This window comes from Rattus norvegicus, chromosome 10 (assembly GCF_036323735.1).
Source record: "Rattus norvegicus strain BN/NHsdMcwi chromosome 10, GRCr8, whole genome shotgun sequence".
Classification (NCBI taxonomy): Eukaryota; Metazoa; Chordata; class Mammalia; order Rodentia; family Muridae; genus Rattus; species Rattus norvegicus.
In genome coordinates this window covers 84411097-84428656 of record NC_086028.1, presented here as the reverse complement: position 1 = coordinate 84428656, position 17560 = coordinate 84411097, and the positions used below count along the sequence as shown (strand labels likewise).

The 17560-nt window shown below is 55.2% G+C and overlaps 1 protein-coding gene across 8 annotated transcripts in view; it reads right to left on the bottom strand.

Annotated features, from left to right (window-relative positions):
- Positions 1-4285: 4285 nt before the first annotated feature.
- The window catches only part of Rara (retinoic acid receptor, alpha), a 44592-nt gene continuing 31317 nt past the window's right edge, over positions 4286-17560 (bottom strand). For 7 of the 8 annotated variants that reach the window (XM_063268421.1, XM_017597011.3, XM_063268422.1 and 4 more), the window contains 7 exons: positions 11425-11573; positions 9769-9910; positions 7640-7800; positions 7322-7498; positions 6302-6506; positions 5753-5911; positions 4290-5013 (listed from right to left, as the gene is read on the bottom strand). In XM_063268421.1, coding sequence (XP_063124491.1) covers positions 4796-5013; positions 5753-5911; positions 6302-6506; positions 7322-7498; positions 7640-7800; positions 9769-9910; positions 11425-11573 — 1211 coding nt within the window. In that variant the 3' untranslated portion in view covers positions 4290-4795. Of the gene's footprint in view, positions 5014-5752; positions 5912-6301; positions 6507-7321; positions 7499-7639; positions 7801-9768; positions 9911-11424; positions 11574-16787; positions 17191-17560 lie in introns of those variants that run through there. The other variant, NM_031528.2, reaches the window with a different exon arrangement.

The window sequence follows — 17560 nt, the reverse complement described above, 5'->3', positions numbered from 1 at the left end:
TCCATCACGACACTGAAGCTCATGCCCGCCCTCCCCGTGGACATGCCTGGCTCTCAGATGTTGAGTAGCTCTTTGTCTATAGCCTGGAGCCCTCCACATGAGCATACTTGTGGATGTGCAGCTGCCATTCAAAGGTAGTCAGTCACTCAACAAATATTGATTCAAGATCGGCATCATTCAATACAATTGCATATGAGGCACAATGTAAATTTACTGTTTGGTTTGATTTTGATTTTTGAGATAGGATCTCTCCACATAGCCCTGGCTGGCTAGGAACTCACTACGTAGACCAGGCTGGCTTCAAATTCAATGAGCTCCGACTGCTTCTGTCCCTTACTGCCGGAATTAAAGGCATGCATACACCACCATGTCCGTCCAATTTACAATGTAATTTCCAATTTTCATTCAACCACATTAAAAAAGCAAAAGGGGGGCTGGGGATTTAGCTCAGTGGTAGAGCGCTTGCCTAGGAAGCGCAAGGCCCTGGGTTCGGTCCCCAGCTCCGGGGGGGAAAAAAAAAACCAAAAAAAAAAAAAAATAATAATAATAAAGCAAAAGGAAACAGGCATGGTTGGTGTAAGTAGTGTGATTTTCTTTAACCCACTTTATCCAAAAATAGTATCATTTGAGTGCATCATCCATGTCTGGATGGATCACGGAGGTATTTCCTGTCCTTTTTCTCACACAAATCTAGAGCGTACTTTCCACATAAGGCGCATGCCAGTTCAAACCAGCCCAATCTGCACACATGCAGCACAGATCCGGATGTTGGGCTATCGGATGGTACCTCTGTCCTCGCAGAGTTTGCATTCTGGTGGGAAAGACATCAGAAAAGATAAGGGGAGAGCGATGTTCCTGAGGAGGTGACACTTAAGAGACCAGTCATGAAGCCGTTTCCAAGAAAAGCATTCAGGTGGTCAGTGCCAAATCCCTGAGGTGGAGGTTTGCCAAAGCCAGCGGAGACAAGTGTGGCTGGAGTTGAGTGAACACCGATGACTGTGGTAGGGAGTGGCCAGCAACTTAGAAACAGTCCGACTGTTCTTAATCGTTCCTCTCCATTACTGGCTCCTCCATCCCGTGGGACCTCCTCTGCCAGCTGTAGTCCTGCCATCTTCAGCTTATTTTCTGTAAGGTACCAGTCACCTACACCTCCCCTTTGACTTTGTCATCAGCATCTCCTGTGTCTGCTCTGTTCAACCCCTGCAGACGCTGCTCAGGACCACACGTGCCTAGAGCTGCCCACAGCCTTTGCTCCCGCCCCGCCCCGCCAGCTCCTTCTGAACACCGTCTTGCCAGCGTTAATCTCCTTTCAGGGTTGAATCTTGCTCCTGCCACCCCTGTCCCAGCCTCTGCAAACACACCTTCTCCATATCCACTCACACACAGATGCGAGCCGCTGACAAACTCTGATCATTAAAAGCCACCGGATTACCCCCATCCCACACAGTTACTGTCCTGAAGGAAGGGGGACTCACCCACAAAGTTTCCTGAGTCTCGGCGGGGAAACACTTCTGACTTTACCAATCTTCTGAGTCCCTCTGTTCGCGGAAGATGAGTCTTGGCACAGCACAGAACTCAGCTAGGGGTGCATCTGCCTCTAGGGGACATTCCCCCAGCCTACGAGGAGGCATTATGAGTACACGCTGCAGACAGAGTTTAGTTTGGTGGAGTGCTTACTGAACAGGAAACCATGCTTGATCCCCAGGCATGGGGCTCCTAATACTTGGGAGGTAGAGGCAGGAGGATCAGAAATGCAGAATTGGTTATGTAGTGAATTCAAGGTCATCCTGGGATACCCAAGACTGTCCAAAAATAGAAGGTTGAGGGGGCTGGAGTGAACTGTGTGTGGAGGCACACAACTGTAATTTCAGAATCTGAGAGGCTGAGACAAGGGCTGGAGAGATGGCTCAGTGGTTAAGAGCATTGACTGTTCTCCCAGGGATCCTGGGTTCAATTCCCAGCAACTGCATGGTGGCTCACAACCATCTGTAATGAGATCTGGTGCCTCCTTCTGGCTGCAGGCATACATGCAGATATTTTTACATTAAATAAATAAAATCTTGAAAAAGAAAAAAAGGCTATTAAGAGGTTATTAAGAGAGGCTGAGGGGTTGGGGATTTAGCTCAGTGGTAGAGTGCTTGCCTAGCAAGTGCAAGGCCCTGGGTTCGGTCCCCAGCTCCGAAAAAAAGAAAAAAAAAAGAGGGTCTCAAATTCCAGGTTTGCCCCAGCTGTACAGCAAGACCAACAGAGATCAACAATGTTGTTAATCATTTTGAGCACCCAGGACAAACGCTCACAGCAAAAAAGTGATCCCACCCAACCAAAAATAAATGAAGATTTATTTATTTATTTATTTATTTATTTATTTGGTTCTTTTTTTCGGAGCTGGGGACCGAACCCAGGGCCTTGCGCTTGAAGATTTATTTTTATGAGTACACTGTTGCCGTCTCAGACACCAGAAGAGGGCATCAGATCTCATGACATGGTTGTGAGCCACCATGTGGTTGCTGGGAATTGGATTCAGGACCTCTGGAAGAGCAGTCAGCACTCTTAACCGCTGAGCCATCTCTCCAGCACCCAGCCCTGTTCTTTGTTCCTGCTCTATAACGCAATGATAGCAAACACCCTGGTTTTTGCTTTTTTAGGGCAAGATTTTACTGTTGTAGTCCAGGCTAACCTGGAACTTGTAACACCAGACTGGCTCTGAACTTGTAGTGATCCTACATCCTATGCCTCCCAAGTGCATATTGGTTCTTGGAAACCTGTGTACATTTATTTCAGCTAAGTAACCACATTAGAAAATTACTAGTGAAGAAGTCCTCCCAAGGCTCCCTTGAGACAGTTTCGTGAACAGCTGCTGCCACCAAGTGGCTGACCTAAAAACTGACTAGAGCCTGGGGGGGGGGAACCCATTGGCTCAGCTTCCCCACCAAGGACGGAGCATCTGGTGTCTCAGAAGTGTTTCCCCAAAGAACAACCCTGAGTTGAGCAGGGACCCTGAGTGCTGATCCCCCACTTGCCACTGTGTGTCACCCTGGAAAAGGAAGGACATTGGCCTCTCTGGACTGAGATATGGCAGCAAGGAACGGATAGCTCCAGGATTGTGTAGCCAAATGTAGCCACTGGTCTGTCACTGGGTAACTTCAAGGCCAGGGGCTCTGAGGCCAAGGGCTGGCTTCTTATCTCACAGAACGTGGGGAGCATCATTTCTCCTCCTGTTCGGCTGGCTCTCCTTTCCCAGAATTCCCTGCTGTGGGGGAAACTCTCCCTGCCCCCAGTTTGAGGGCATTGCCAAATTGTGTTCTATCTCAGCTCTCAGGGATTCCCAGAACCAGACCCCACCAGAGAGCAACCTGGAGAAACACTGGCCAAGCCTTTGGTACTTAGTGCTTGTGCTTAGCCACTGTGACCCTGGGCCTGTAGAAAGCACCCCATCTTGAGTCCCCTGCCCAGACAGGGAGAAGAGAGGGGAGAGGCAGAGAGGCAGAGGCATTATAGAATAAATAGAACTTTATTCTTTCTCCAGTAGATCTCAGTGGAAACCCAGCAGGAACAAGTGCACCAGTGGGCTCCAGGGTGAGACCCCACCCAGGCAGGAGGGCAAGGTAGAGCCTGCTCCCCCAGCCCAGGGGTGTAGGGGAGGGGACCCCCTGGAGTCCCGTCCTGCGGGGCAAGGAGGGGGCTGAGGGGTTAGGGGTAGGCTGGGGGGAATTGGAGGAACTCAGGCCAGAGGTGTGTGTGTGTATGTGTGTGTTTGTGTGTGTGTGTGTGTCCACGCATGAGTACATGCGCATGTGTGTTGGAGGGCCCCATGGGGTGCTGGTGGCTATGAGGCTGGGGGCTGGGGTAAACTTGGACCCCTTAGCCGGCCCCTTCACAGTGGGGCTGGGGCTTGGATGAAGTGAGCTCTGACGGGCAGTGAGGAGTAACAGCCTACTCATCCCAGGGGCCCTAGCTTCACCCTTACCCTGCTTCTTGGTGAGTAAGGAGACAAGCCAAAAGCCAGGATCTCCTCCTCCCAGGGGTAGCTGCCCAAGATGCCCACACCCAGTGGCTAGGCAAAGGGAGGAGGGAGCTGCTTTCCTGCACAGGGTAGGGAAGGTGGCCTTGGAAAGTTAGTTTTTCACAGTATTAGAGAAAACTGAGGAGAAAAGACTGGAGGTGGGAGCATCCGCTCGGACATCAGGGGAGAGGGGAGCCCTTCTGAGCCCTGCCCATCCCCAGGGCCCACCCCCTTCAGCTCTAGATCCAGCTCCCCCAATACACAGCACAAATTCCTTCAGTATAAATGTGCTTAAAATGAAAATTCTTATTAAAAAAAAACAAAACAAAAAAAATTAAAATAAAAACAAAACCATCGAGAATTAATATCTGGGGGTTGGTACGCAGGATATGTACAGGGGGTCTCCCCCACCCTGGGCATCTTCTGTCACCATCCGAAGCAGGGGGAAGTTCCCCAACTGGGGGGTGATGGCTTGAGTTCGGAGGACAGGGAGCCAGGCCCTGGTGTTTGCTGGTGATGAAGACATGGCAAGCTGGGTGAGGGCTCAGGCCCAGGTCCTCACGTGGCTCAATGCCTGGCCCCTGATGCCAGCCCAGGCTGCCAGGAGAGAGCAGTCCATCTCAGGGTCCAGGCCTCTGTCCACAGAGTCACTGCCTTCTCCCTCCTGTCCCCCCTGGAAGGTCCCCAGTTCTGTCCGGAAGGACAAGCAGGGCTGGGCTGATAGGTCACATGGCCAGTAGGAAGGCAGAGAAAGCCAGGGCAGGGGTGAGGGCTGTCCATGTGTCGAGGTGGTCATGGGGATTGAGTGGCTGGGCTGCTTCTGTGGGAGCTGGGACTGAGGCTGGGGCTACAGCTACCCGGAGGAGGGGCCAGGCCACCCCCATCTCGTGTTCCGCCCCCCGACTGTCCGCTTAGAGTGTCCAAGCCCTCAGAGTTCTCCAACATTTCCTGGATAAGTGGTGGCATGGAACCAGGGATCTCCATCTTCAATGTGATCACCCGTTCAGCTCCTGTGGGGGAGGAGGGGGAGGTCAGAGAGCCAGACCAGAAGGGGAGGGTCACGGGGCGAGGGGACCAGTACCACCCACGTGGGCATCTACCGCACATTGCACCTGGGGGCTCAGTTACTTGACATAGGCCAGCTCTCCTGAGCCCCCAGTGTGGAGACTGGGTGAAACATTGTGAATTCAGGCTTCTTGTTTAGGTTTGGCCCCAATGCCCCGTGTCAAGGGTTATCCAGCAGACGCTTCCAAACATTATCATCCCCCCACCGACACACACACACACAGGAAACAGGCTCAGAGCTGGCAAACGCCCTTTCCACAGACTACACCCACACAGCTTATTATAGAGGCTTGTCTTAAAGTGGAAAAGTGACAACTAGAGAGCCACGGCTTAAGACAGATGGGGACATGCCGATTAGGAAGACACCGTGTAGACACCAAGACATGAGGGACCAGCTTGACTGTGGACAGCAGGTCCCAGGCCAGTCCTGGGTGGGCCTCCCTCTAGGTCCATAGTTCTCAGCCTTCCTAATGCTGCAACCCTTTTAATACACAAGTTCCTCCGGCGGCGGCGACCCCAACCATAAAATCATTCCATTGCTACTTCAAATCTGTTACTGTTATGAGCCCTCATGTGAATGTCTGACATGAGACTCGCTGTGAGTCATGTAACCCCCGAGGGTTCGTGACCCCCCCACCCATGCTAGAAACCACTGCCCTAGGTGAAGGCCACCAGGAGACTCACCCTTGGCGCTGATACTCCGAAGGTCCGTGATCTTCATCAGCATCTTGGGGAACATGTGGGGTCGGCTGGGCCTCCGTTTCCGGACATAGACTTTCAGTGCTTCCAACAGCGGCTCCTGCAGCATGTCCACCTTGTCTGGCTGCTCCAGGTCCTGTCGGTCTGAGCACAAAACTGTCCCTGAGCAAGAGCCCCAGCCCCAGTCCCAGCCCCAGCCAACTCCACCGACCAGGAATACAGTTGCATTCCCAGATATGGCCACTTGGGGGCGGTGTGCCCAAGCCACAGAGGGCAGAAGGCTGCTCCCACACACCTGGCCAGGAAGGGTCTCTGGGCTCGTAGGCAAGAGATATACTTTATACTCTAAAACAAGAGTGGGGTGTGGGCTTCTCAAAGCTCTCCGTAGCAGCTGTGTTGGTGGATATGGAAACCCCTGCCCCAATGCGGGCGGCTCCCCTCACAGAAAGCAGGGGATTCCCAGCAGGTCTCCCCTGCCACCATCATCACTACAGCAGGGTGACGCCTCCTGAGAGCCACCTGCGCCTCACCCACCTCCACAGATGAGGCAGATGGCACTGAGCAGTCCGGTCTCAGCATCGTCCATCTCCAGGGGCAGCAGCTGGTTGGCGAAGGCAAAGACCAAGTCGGTGAGGGGGCCAAAGCCAGCGTTGTGCATCTGAGTCCGGTTCAGGGTCAGTCCATCTGAGAAGGTCATTGTGTCTTGCTCAGGTGTGTACCGCGTGCAGATTCGCAGAATCTGGGTGCAGAGGATGTATACGGGTTCAGAGGCTGGAGCGCCCCCAAGTCCTGCCCCAGCCCCTGGCACACCAGCTCCAGCATCCCCCGGAGGCCTCTCTCTCCCTGGCAAGCAGCCAGAGAGCATGGCTGTCTGACAAGAATTTTCTCCAGTGATGGAAAGGTTCTGTCTGCAGCATCCGAGACGGTAGCCACCGGCCCCATGTGGCTGCTGAACACTCGAGATGTGGCTAATGCAACCGGGAGACTGAACTGAGTCTGATTGTAATTAAATTTAAATAGACGCGCATGCGTATCCAGGAGATTGCTCTGGCCAGCAGATCTAGGCCATGCTGCCTTCGTATAGAGAAATCAGGAGGGAAAGGAGTTTCCAGCCAGCAAGAAACAAGGCAGATCTGTTCCTAGGACCATCCCATTCAGCTTCAACACTTTGTGCCAATGGCGCCTCCCACATCTGTGCACTGGGGACCGGGCACATGACACCCTCCCCTTCCCAGCAGACCTGTCCGTGCCTCTAGTTCTCTACCTACGATGTGTCTGGAAGACATTACCGGGAGTCCTACTCTTAGCCTTCACTCGGACAATTCTTACTACATCCGGCATCCACAACTCAGGCTACCAAACGCTCCAGCACTGTGTCCCAGCAGCAGGCCCCTCTACTTCCTGCTCCCAGGAATGGCCACCTTCCCGTGATACAGCTAGGTGGACAGGAGCCCACAGTGGACTCCGGGAAAGCATCAGAAAGTGACTGCCTGGCTGGGAACAGACCCTACAGGGGCAGGGACCCGGGGTTGAAGAACAGGGGCGGACTCTCACCAGGATGTCCAGGCAGGCAGCCTTGAGAAGGGTAATCTGGTCGGCAATGGTGAGGGTGGTGAAGCCGGGAAGCTGCTTGGCGAACTCCACAGTCTTAATGATACACTTGGTGGAGAGTTCACTGAACTTGTCCCAGAGGTCAATGTCCAGAGAGACACGTTGTTCTGAGCTGTTGTTCTGGGGGAGGCAGGGAGAGTAAGGGCCTCAGCTACGACACCCGCTTCAGCCTGGCCCCTGCCTGCCCTCCACCCAGCCTACACTTCCTGACAGTGTAGGACACAGAGGGAGGATAGCAGAGGAGGGCCTGGGCTGGCATACCGTAGTGTACTTGCCCAGCTGGCAGAGGGCCGGGAAGGTCTCCTGGTGTGCTTTGCGCACCTTCTCGATGAGTTCCCCCACCTCCGGTGTCAGCGTGTAGCTCTCTGAGCACTCGGGCTTGGGTGTTTCTTTCTTCTTTTTGTTTCGGTCGTTTCGCACCGCTGGGGGGAGGGTGGCATGGGTGGGTTAGAGTGAATGCTTCCGGTTCGGGGTCAGGCCCAGCCTATGCTATCCATCAGCCAGATGGACACACAGATACACACACACACACACACACACACACACACACACAGACACACACAGAGACAGACATATACACAAAACAGTGCACCACACTAACCCTCCATGTCTATCTGAATCATGTCCTCAATCCTATTCTAGGCCCCATGACTGGCCAAGGCCATACATGTGCACACATGCCCTTGGTCAGTGTGTGGTACTCTGTCAGGCATCCAACGGAGCTCACACTCTAAGAACATGTGCCCAGGTTGGCAGTCATGCAAACTGAGCCCTGCTCTGCGCCTGCTAGAAATCCTTGGAGTCTCAGCGCTCCTGGCAGCAGTCTCCCTGGGGGATCCCTAAGACTGGCTCAGAGCAGCTCCCTGGGCGGACAGGGAATAAGGCTCCCCAACCCAAGAATGGGGGCCCCTGGCAGAGGAATCTCTTGGCCCATTAGCTGGGGAGCTGACAAATCACCGGGGGGCGCTGAGCCGCACACACCACTCGGCTTTAAAGAAGCGATGGGGTCGTTACCAGCCGATTATCCCAGACACACAATCACTCACAGGGCCTCTGTGGCGGCTGCTGACGCGGGAGGAAGGAAGGATGGGGGTGGGGGGGGTCCGGGGAGGGGGCTGGGGTGGGGGGGAGCTGGCATAATTTGGAGATCACTCATGTCGATTCTGCAAATTCAATAAAGTGCAGGGGAGAGAAGGGAGAGGGAGAGGCAGAGTGGGGGGATAATTTGGGAAGAGAAAATTGCAGCTGTGACAAGACGTTTATCATTCGGAAGCTTTAATTCTATTGAAATGGCAGCTGCTCAGCTCCGGGGCACAGAGCAGCCGGGAGAGGGAAAGGAGGGAGAGAAAGGGGGAGTTGTTGTGGGAAGGAGAGGGGGTCCCCACCCTCGTGTCCTGTCCTTCTACAGTTCAAAGGAGGAAGGTGGAGCAAAGGGAGAAGGAAGTGACGGCCCTTTTACCAAAAGGTTCAGTTCTGCACGTCCCAAGTTGTCATAGACTCTGCAGAGGACGGGCACTACTTCCTGAGCGAGTGCAAGACCAGCACTCCCAGTCTCTGGTGACGGAAGGCAGCAGGATATCCAGCCCCCGATTCTTGGCTGGGGCTGCTGGTGCATTAGTCAGAACCATCTTTCTCTGCACCCCTCCCCACAAAGGGCTGGAGGGGGTCTTGCAGCCCCCTCCCCCACCTCATCCCCCAAGGCTCAGGCTCCATGGCAACGGCCACGCAGACAAGGAGGCGTCTGTCAGCGTCATTTATCTCTGACATCATCAATCACTGGTCACCACGGCAACACCCATGATTCAACACAAGAGGGTCTCCCTGTCCAGCCCTCCCTCTGTCCCTCCCTCTGTCAGGGCCTCAGCTGAGTCCAAACTGGAAACCCCTTTTCCTCTGGGATCTGAGAAGCCCAATTCTCTTCTAACTCTGGGTTCCAGGCTTATCCAGACAATGGCTTCAGGGGTCCTATGTCAGCCCCCCTATACATACAAACCAACTTCACACCCTCTGGAGTTCAGGCCCCTCCCCTAAGATACAGGAGAGACTGGGATAAGCTACCGAGCCACACCCCAAAGGCAAGCGAAACCCAGAAGAAAGCTATCCTGGGGGCAGGCACCCCATGCACAAGCACATAAGCACCGTGCTAATGGGATGGCTCTGTGCATTCTGGGGCTTGAACACCAAATGACACACGCACGCATGCACGCACGCACGGACACACAGTCCGCCAGACTCACAGGTTTGCGGCGTTACTTACAAAGCATCCTCAACTAGAAGCTTGCCCGCCCATCACGGCACACACGTTCCCACATGTACACACAGGCACACACACGGTGCCCCTGCACGCCCCACCTTGGGTGGGGCTTGGCCCCTGGCCCTTCGACACTCACACTCCTTGGACATGCCCACTTCGAAGCATTTCTGCAGCCGGCAGTACTGGCAGCGGTTCCGGGTCACCTTGTTGATGATGCAGTTCTTGTCCCGGTGACACGTATACACCATGTTCTTTTGGATACTGCGTCGGAAGAAGCCCTGGGTACGGGAGAAGGAGTCGGGTCATCCACACCCATAGTGGGAGCAGCCTGGTTGCTACCCTAAGCTTTTGCTATGGCCTATGTAAGAGATGGGGGGAGATGACTCTCCTGTAAGGATTCTCTTTGGGAGAGTCCAGGCCTATCGCTATCCCACAGGCTGGCCTGGAGTCTTCCCCAACCTATATCCCTGTACCTGATTTCTCTTTCAGAGGCCAAAAAAGAACTCTCAGGGCTGAGTAGAACATAGGACACGCAAGGCTGGAGATGGGAAAGGAGGCATCTGGGACTCGGGACACAGCAAGAAAAGACAGCAGGACGAGCTAGGTGTGGTGGAACATTCCTTTAATCCCAGCACTTGGGAGGCTTGAAGCAAGTGGATCTCTGAGTCCAGCCTGGTCTACATAGAGTCCCAGGACAGCCAGAGCTGCATAACAGAGAGGACCCTTTTAAGAGTCTGGCAATGTCCCAGGTCAAATTCTGTTTAAAAAAAAAAAAAAGAGAGGACCCTGTCTCAAAAGACCAAAAAAGCAGCAGGAGAAGCTGACAAGGGACGCTGTACAGTTACACACACATGAGGCCAAGAGGGGACTGTGCAGTCAGTCATGTACACTAGTGAGGCCATGAAGGGACAGCGTGAGGCCACTGCAAGCAAGACAACAGGATATCCACCACCTAGACAAACATACTAGACAGTCACAGAAAAGCCACGCTGTCCGGGGTTCTGCAATGTAAGCTAAGCTAGCACGGAAACAGACCTGACCAGGGAGCAATGAGACAGGACAAACCAGACAGGGCCAGCACATACATACACAGTCTTACACTAACTACCCTTGACCTCTATCTTATACCTGGAGATGGCTATTCCAGTCTGAGGTTCCTTCCAGGGCCAAGAGCCCCAAGTACTGAGGAGGTATAGCTTCTAGGCCCTTATCTTTGACGGAACAAACTAGAGCAGAGGCCCTGCCATCAATCAGGTAGAGAGATGATATCCCAGCCAGGAAGGGTTAGCCACATGCGTGCCCAGAGACCAGTATAACTGAGATGGCAGGAAACCCAGTAGCCACTGGGGAGCCCGCAGCCTGGACACCTGAAGGGAGGCCAAGGCAGGGTGTCTGCTACTAGCTGTCTCTTGCAAGGAGACCACGGGTAAGCTTCAGGCAAGGCCACTGGGGGCAGGCCTCCTGGGTCCCCAGCCAAGAGCCAGGCAGCAAACGGCCAGCTCACCATGACAACCTGGGAAACAGTGGCAGGGCCAGTGTATGTATACCCCGCTGCTGGCCAGAGGATAGACACAGGGAGAACATGGCAGGAGGGAACTTCTGGTCACAGAGAGCGCTGCTCATTTATGGAGGAGGCCTTACTGCAGGCGTCTTCCTCCACGGTTGCTGAAGAAGCGAAAGTAGGCAGCCTTGGTAACGGCCCTGCTGACTGCACACCGAGGACACGAACGAATGTGGGGGTATCCCGTTTATCCAACCAAGACTGTCCTTCTCTGGGACTCCCTCCACTCACCTTACAGCCCTCACAGGCGCTAACCCCATAGTGGTAGCCGGATGACTTGTCTTGACAAACAAAGCAAGGCTTGTAGATTCGAGGCAGGGGTGGTGGTGAGGGAGGGCTGGGCACTATCTCTTCCGAACTGCTGCTCTGGGTCTCGATGGCTAGGAGAGAAGGAGGAGACTTGAGAGACCCAGGTACCCATCCCCCTGCAACCTGTCCACCTTGTCTGTGCTAATCCTGGACAGAGGTGGTCTCTGCAAACTCAGCTCTCCCCTTCCACAATTCCCCGACAGGCTGACAGGTAAATATTCAGGCCCCATTACTCCTATGTCCCCAGGATACAGCTTCAATCCCAGATCTGTGTGTGAACACATACACACACACACACACACACACACACACACACACACACACGCACACACACGCACACACACGCACACACAGAGAGAGAGAGAGAGAGAGAGAGAGAGAGAGAGAGAGAGAGAGAGAGAGAGAGAACACAGCTGTAATCGGAGAGTAAGGGACTGGCTTTTATTTCAAAACCTTAATACAAACAGCACCCTTGCCAGGGCCCCCCAAAGTTCAGAAGGAGTCAAGGCTTAATGAAGATGGACTGAAGGGCACAGACTAGAGGCAGAGGAAACTGGGGTCGACAGGATGTTCGATGCTGGCCACTCCCTGGCCCCTTTGCGTTTGCTTCCTTTCTACTTCCTCCAGCCCCTCTGACATCAGCCACGCCCCTCCCCCCATCCAACAATCCCCTGGCTAAGGTGGGGTCCAAGGCAGCACACAAGAATCACAAGAGGCTTGGGCAAAGCAGGAGGGCACTCCCTGAGATGACAGGGGGACCTCCTGAAGACAGTGAAAGAGTCCCTAGGGCTCCTAGAAGCCCATCACTTTAGATGCCCCGCGTCTATAGGGAGACACTATGACAAAGGGGGGTCTGTTTCTATCAATGGTCTGTCTGTCTGGCCTAAATACTACGTCCGGGTTACCCCCCTCCATTCCTGTTATTCAGCTCCAAGAGGGCAGCCAGGAGGGGTGACCCAACCAGCGGGGGGCAGTCCCCCCTTTCCCTCCCAAGCAAAAATCTCTGTGCCTGGCTCTAGGCCCATCACCCCAGACAGAACATGGCTATTTGGGTGAGAGCTGTCTGTGCCCAGGGCCTGGGCAGCTAAGGATACAGTGTGACAGATGTAAACTATAGAGAGAAGACTATCCCAGATCCCCAGAGGGCTCTCCGGCAGCCTCTTTTGCCACATCTATTTGCAGAGAGCCAAGGATGGGTGAGTAGCTGCTCTGCTGAGTCCCGCTGAGCTCCAGCCATTCCCAGCGAATGCTAGACGTACACAGTTCTGTGCTCAAGCATCCAACAGCATGTGTTATGTCAGGCTGTAAATGACTCCTGTGGCTGCAAAGCCCAGGCAGAGAGGTTAGGACACTTGGGGACACGGGAGCTTGGCTGCATACTACCACCGTCCTACCTGCAAACACACCGGGAACTCTGCCAATGGCCTTGGCAGGACTTTCCTGGCTCCTACTTGGGCCTGGACATCAGCCGGGCGGTCCAGCATTGCTGTAACCATGTCCCCTCTCTAACCAGAGGGAAAGGACTCATCGGTGCCTACAACCCCCCAAGGGTCCAGAGGACTGACCAGCTGCAATCTGCTGCTCATGCCTACACAGAACTGCTCTGCCCTGGTTTTTCACCTCACTTCCTTCTCAGGAGGCCTGACAAGCAAATCAAACGGGGCGGGAGGGAGGCCTGAGAACAGCTGCTGGGGGGCGGGGTTGGGGGGGCCTGGGTGAGGCCAGGAGGCAAAGGAGTGAAGTGACAAAGGAGTCCTTTGTTGTGTTAACTTTTTCCAAGACGTAAAAACAGTAACAATAGACAATCCAGACTTAGGGGGGCGTCAAGGACAAGGGGGGGTTGCCCTGGCCTCCAATCCTGGTGAGCATTCCAACAAGCACAGGAAGAAGGCATTGACCTCCTCTCTTCCCTCCCCCTAAACCACCCTCCGCCCTGGACCTGCCACCCCCCAAATCCCAACCTCCCAATCGGAGTCAAATTGGAGGGAAAGGAGGACAGAGGGGGACCAGGGTACAGGGCTGAGGGGAGTGGGGTACATGGCACATGGAATCAGGAGAATGAGGAGGAAGAGCAAAAGGCCAAGGACAGAGCAGAGGGGCAAAGGCTCAGAGAAACGTGGAGTTAAAGCCAAGTCCAGAGAGTTGTTTATAGAGATGAAAGCTGTGCTCTTTAAAAATTGTTTTTGGCAAGATGGCGGACAGACCCTAGGAGGGGGTGGGGGCTCGGTGAGGCCCCTTTTCAAACCATCGGCTGTAGCTCCGTCAGTACCCTATCCTCAAATGTCACCCCCGTAACCCCACCTCTGAGGGTTCCAGATCTAGGTTTTGAACTTAAAACCCAAGGTCCAGTCCCCCACCTCCCCAGGCCTGGAGCCAGCACCCGAGGGAATCCAGTGTCGGCACCAAGCATGAAATGTGGGTCTTCTCAGCCCCTGCAGAGTTAGAACACAGTAACAGTGTAGCTCAAGCAGGTGGGGGGAGGGACTATCCTGAGCTGGCCCCACCCCACCGGCCACCCTCCCTGGAGGCCCCAGCCCACAAATCTCTCCACTTCCTGCAGAAAGGCTGGGCTGGAGAAGGACCAGACCTCAGCTCAAAGTTTCAGTGCTCAGCCAAGGGCTGGAACCAGACCAGGAAGCCCGGCGTCCCCTCTCACCACCGCTGCCAGGGTGCCCCTCCCCCCGCTCCCCTCCTGGGCGGGCGCACACGGCGCGGGTCCCCACGCCCCAGAGCCGTTCGCAGGCTCGCGCAAGGGGCCAGTTTCCTGGAGGAGATCAGCAGGAAATCAGCTGGGCCCTTGGCCAGCAGCTCCCCTCCCAATCCAGCTGGCGCCCTCTTTGCAGCTCCCTTCACAGCCTCTAGAGACGGGAGGGGAGGGGGTGCGGAACCCTCCCTATTGCCCTTCCTCCTCGTGGGGCGATGGTGAGGGTGACTCTGGGTGCAGTATAGCCCAGCAAAGCTCAGCGCAAGGTCCAAACCTAGCGGTCGGCGGGTGATAAGCATCTCTCCCATTCCCCCACCCCACTACAGGCATCCACGTGCTTCACATTCTTGGATGTCTGGGAGCAGGCAGAGGCGTGAGCTGTGGAGACTGGTGGGGGACAGATGGGGGCCACATCCTGTGCACCCCTTGTCCTCTAGTGCACTGAAATGGGGGCTGTGGGAGGAAAGCAAAGTCTCCAGGGCTCTGCAATACCCAGCAGGTCTCCACCTACAACCAACCTGCTATCTTCCCTCCGTTGGTGGAGACCAGGGAGTTGTATTCTTCAAGACAACTAGAGGTGACTCAAGGCACCAGATAGTCTCCACACAGCAAAAGACTCTTCTCCAAGGAGGAAATACAAGGCTAGTAGAGGTCCAGTAGCCACCCTGACTTGAGGCCCTTAGTGTGTCCCAGGGCAAGCAACTCCACAAGGGTGAAGGCTGGTGAACAGACTTCTAGCTAGGTTATCCCAGACAGGTCTCTACTTCCCCATGTCCAAGCGGTTGAAGGGAGGGAGCAGGGAGGCTTCTGCGTGGGCTGTCTCCCAAGTTCTCTGCAAGCCTCCTCCCTTCAAGTTCTGTGCCAAGAGCTCAGCTGTCCTAGAGGGCTTGGGCTCAGAGATAGGAGCTGGACCTCAGGGAGCTTAAATCCTAGCTTCACCCAGTGCAGAGAAGGAAGCCTGGAGGCTCACCCTAGGGGTGGCTCCTTCCTACAGCGCTAGGATAATAAGAAGGGTCAAGGAGCCACTTCTCACCTCTGCTTTTTCCCCCCAAAGCCAATGATCACCCACCCCTCCTAGTCTGAAACCTCACAGCTGATTCTGCCTTGGAAGGCAAAGGTCAGGGGGCAGGACAATAGGTCAGGGCGCAGGACAATAGGAAAGGCCTGATAGAGGTGTCTCTGGAAGGGCAGTGGTCAGCTGTCATTCACCCCAGGTCTCTCAATGATGAAGGAAGGTTTGTGTGCGGGCAGATTCTACTCCAGCCTTCTTCAATAGGCTACGCCAGTGGTTCTCAACCCTCCTAACACTGTGACCCTTTAAATATGGTTCCTCATGCCGTGGTGGCCCCCCCATCATAAAATTAGTTTCACAGATACTTTGTAATTGTAACTTTGCTATCGTTATGATTCATAATGTGAGCATCTTTTGTGCAAAATATCTGGTGTGACCCCTGTGGAAAGGGTTGACACCCCCCACCACACACACACCAGGGGTCGACACTCAGGTTGAGAACTGCTGTACCGGACCATAAGAGACCCAGTCTTCTGTTGCTCCCTGGCACGCAGAAGGGTGGCAGCAGGTATGGGAAGGTGGGGGCCCTCCTGGGAAGAAATCACTCCCATAACAGAGTGGGAGACGAAATCTGAGCCACCTAACAATAATACCCTAGAACCAGCTCTCTGACATGGAAATCACACTAATACACACTGCCTCGCGGCTGGGCATAAACATGCCCAGGTGTGCACCCTGGGTGTTAACAGAAGCCTCCCTCACAGCACAGCCGGCTAGAACCAGGCTGGAGGGCTCGGCGGCCAGGACAACAGGGTTCACATCGGTTCTCCCTCTTTAACAGCACAAGGTCTGGACTTATTTCCCTAGACAGGGTAACAAAAAGACCCAGGAGCAGCAGAGATACACCCTGATTGCCAGAGGACCCCCAGGCCTTAAAAAACAAATACGCCCTAGAGAACAGCAATTTTGAGTTTTTACACCAGCTTCTCCCATGTTCCCAGCATCAAAGTCTCCAGGATGTTAGGCAGGTGTCTGGGGCCAGACCTTTCCCCAAGACGGACTAGGTGCCTCTGAAAGTATAAGGGGGTGGACGGGCAGGCAACTGTCCTGTGAAGTCCCGTTCTGCCACACCCCATTACCAACCCAAAGACAGAGACCAGTCCGTGTCACCCCCACAGTCGGCGGGAGCTGGAGGTAGTAGCTGTCACACAGGGGAAAGCTCATCCTAGATTTTGACAGGGGTGGGATTCGGGGAGGTGGCCCCTCCCCTTCGGAACAGACAAGCCCACAGTCAGGATCTTTACCCCACCCTCCAGCAGGCTGTGGATCCTAACCAAGAAGATGTAAATGGGGCGCCAGAGGCTGAGATTTCACGTCTCCTGGAGAAGGAACGCTCAAAGTTACTGAGCCCTAACATGGCAGTGCGCCAGGGTCACTGGGTGGAGGGCAACTGTCCAGCTAGGACATCCGAGTTACAGCGAGACAGACAGAGAAAGTGAGGTGTAGAGAGGTTCCTACCGCCACCCCCACCCCAGCTTCTAAGGTAGCAAAGCGGGGGCCGGTACGTACAGTGGTTTGAGCCATTCCAAAGCGGAGTCCGGAGTGGGGTGGAGTAGGGACCCGGGGCAGGGAGCCCCTTCTCCTGGAGCAAACAGGCCCGGTTCTGGTTATAAAAGTCCACCACTAGGAAGGGGTTAGGGGCGGGGGCAAGCCCCCCGACTTCTACACTTTCGTACATCTTGCCCCGCGAAGGCCGAAGATCCAGGAGGGGGAAGTCCTGCACCGGGGCTCTCGTCACTCAGCCGGCGGCGCCATCCGTGCAAGTCGGCTAGAGGGGCAAAGGGACAAGTCCCTTCGCCCCGATGGGCGGCCCCTCAGCGGGGCGCCCAGCCCAGAATTGCCCGCGCCTAAGTCCGCAGGTCACTCCGCCGGTCCCAGGTGAAAAGCGGGAAGTTGTGCAGGTTGGAGGAAGAGGTCTCTCGGTGCTCGCTCGCAGGGAACGCTCGGTGGCTCGAGAACTCGAGGCTTCGGTGTCCCAGGCAGAGTCCAGCGGCTCCCCAAGTTCGCTGGCCCGGGGCGGGATCAGGGCGGAGACGGGGGTCACCGAGCACTTCCTTTTGCCGGCCGGGGCTCCCGGGCTTCTCCGTGGCTTAGATTCCGGGTGCGGGTGGGGGAACCCCCGTACGGCCCCGCCTCCGCCAGGCCGGCGGCGGGCCGCTTGCTTGGTCTCCGGTGTGCGCGCCACCACCCCCCAAGCCCGCGCGCCCCCTCTCTGGGATTCCAGCCCCTAGCCTCCGCCCCGCCCCGGCCAGGCGCCGCCCCTGGCTTAACCCTTTCCTTGC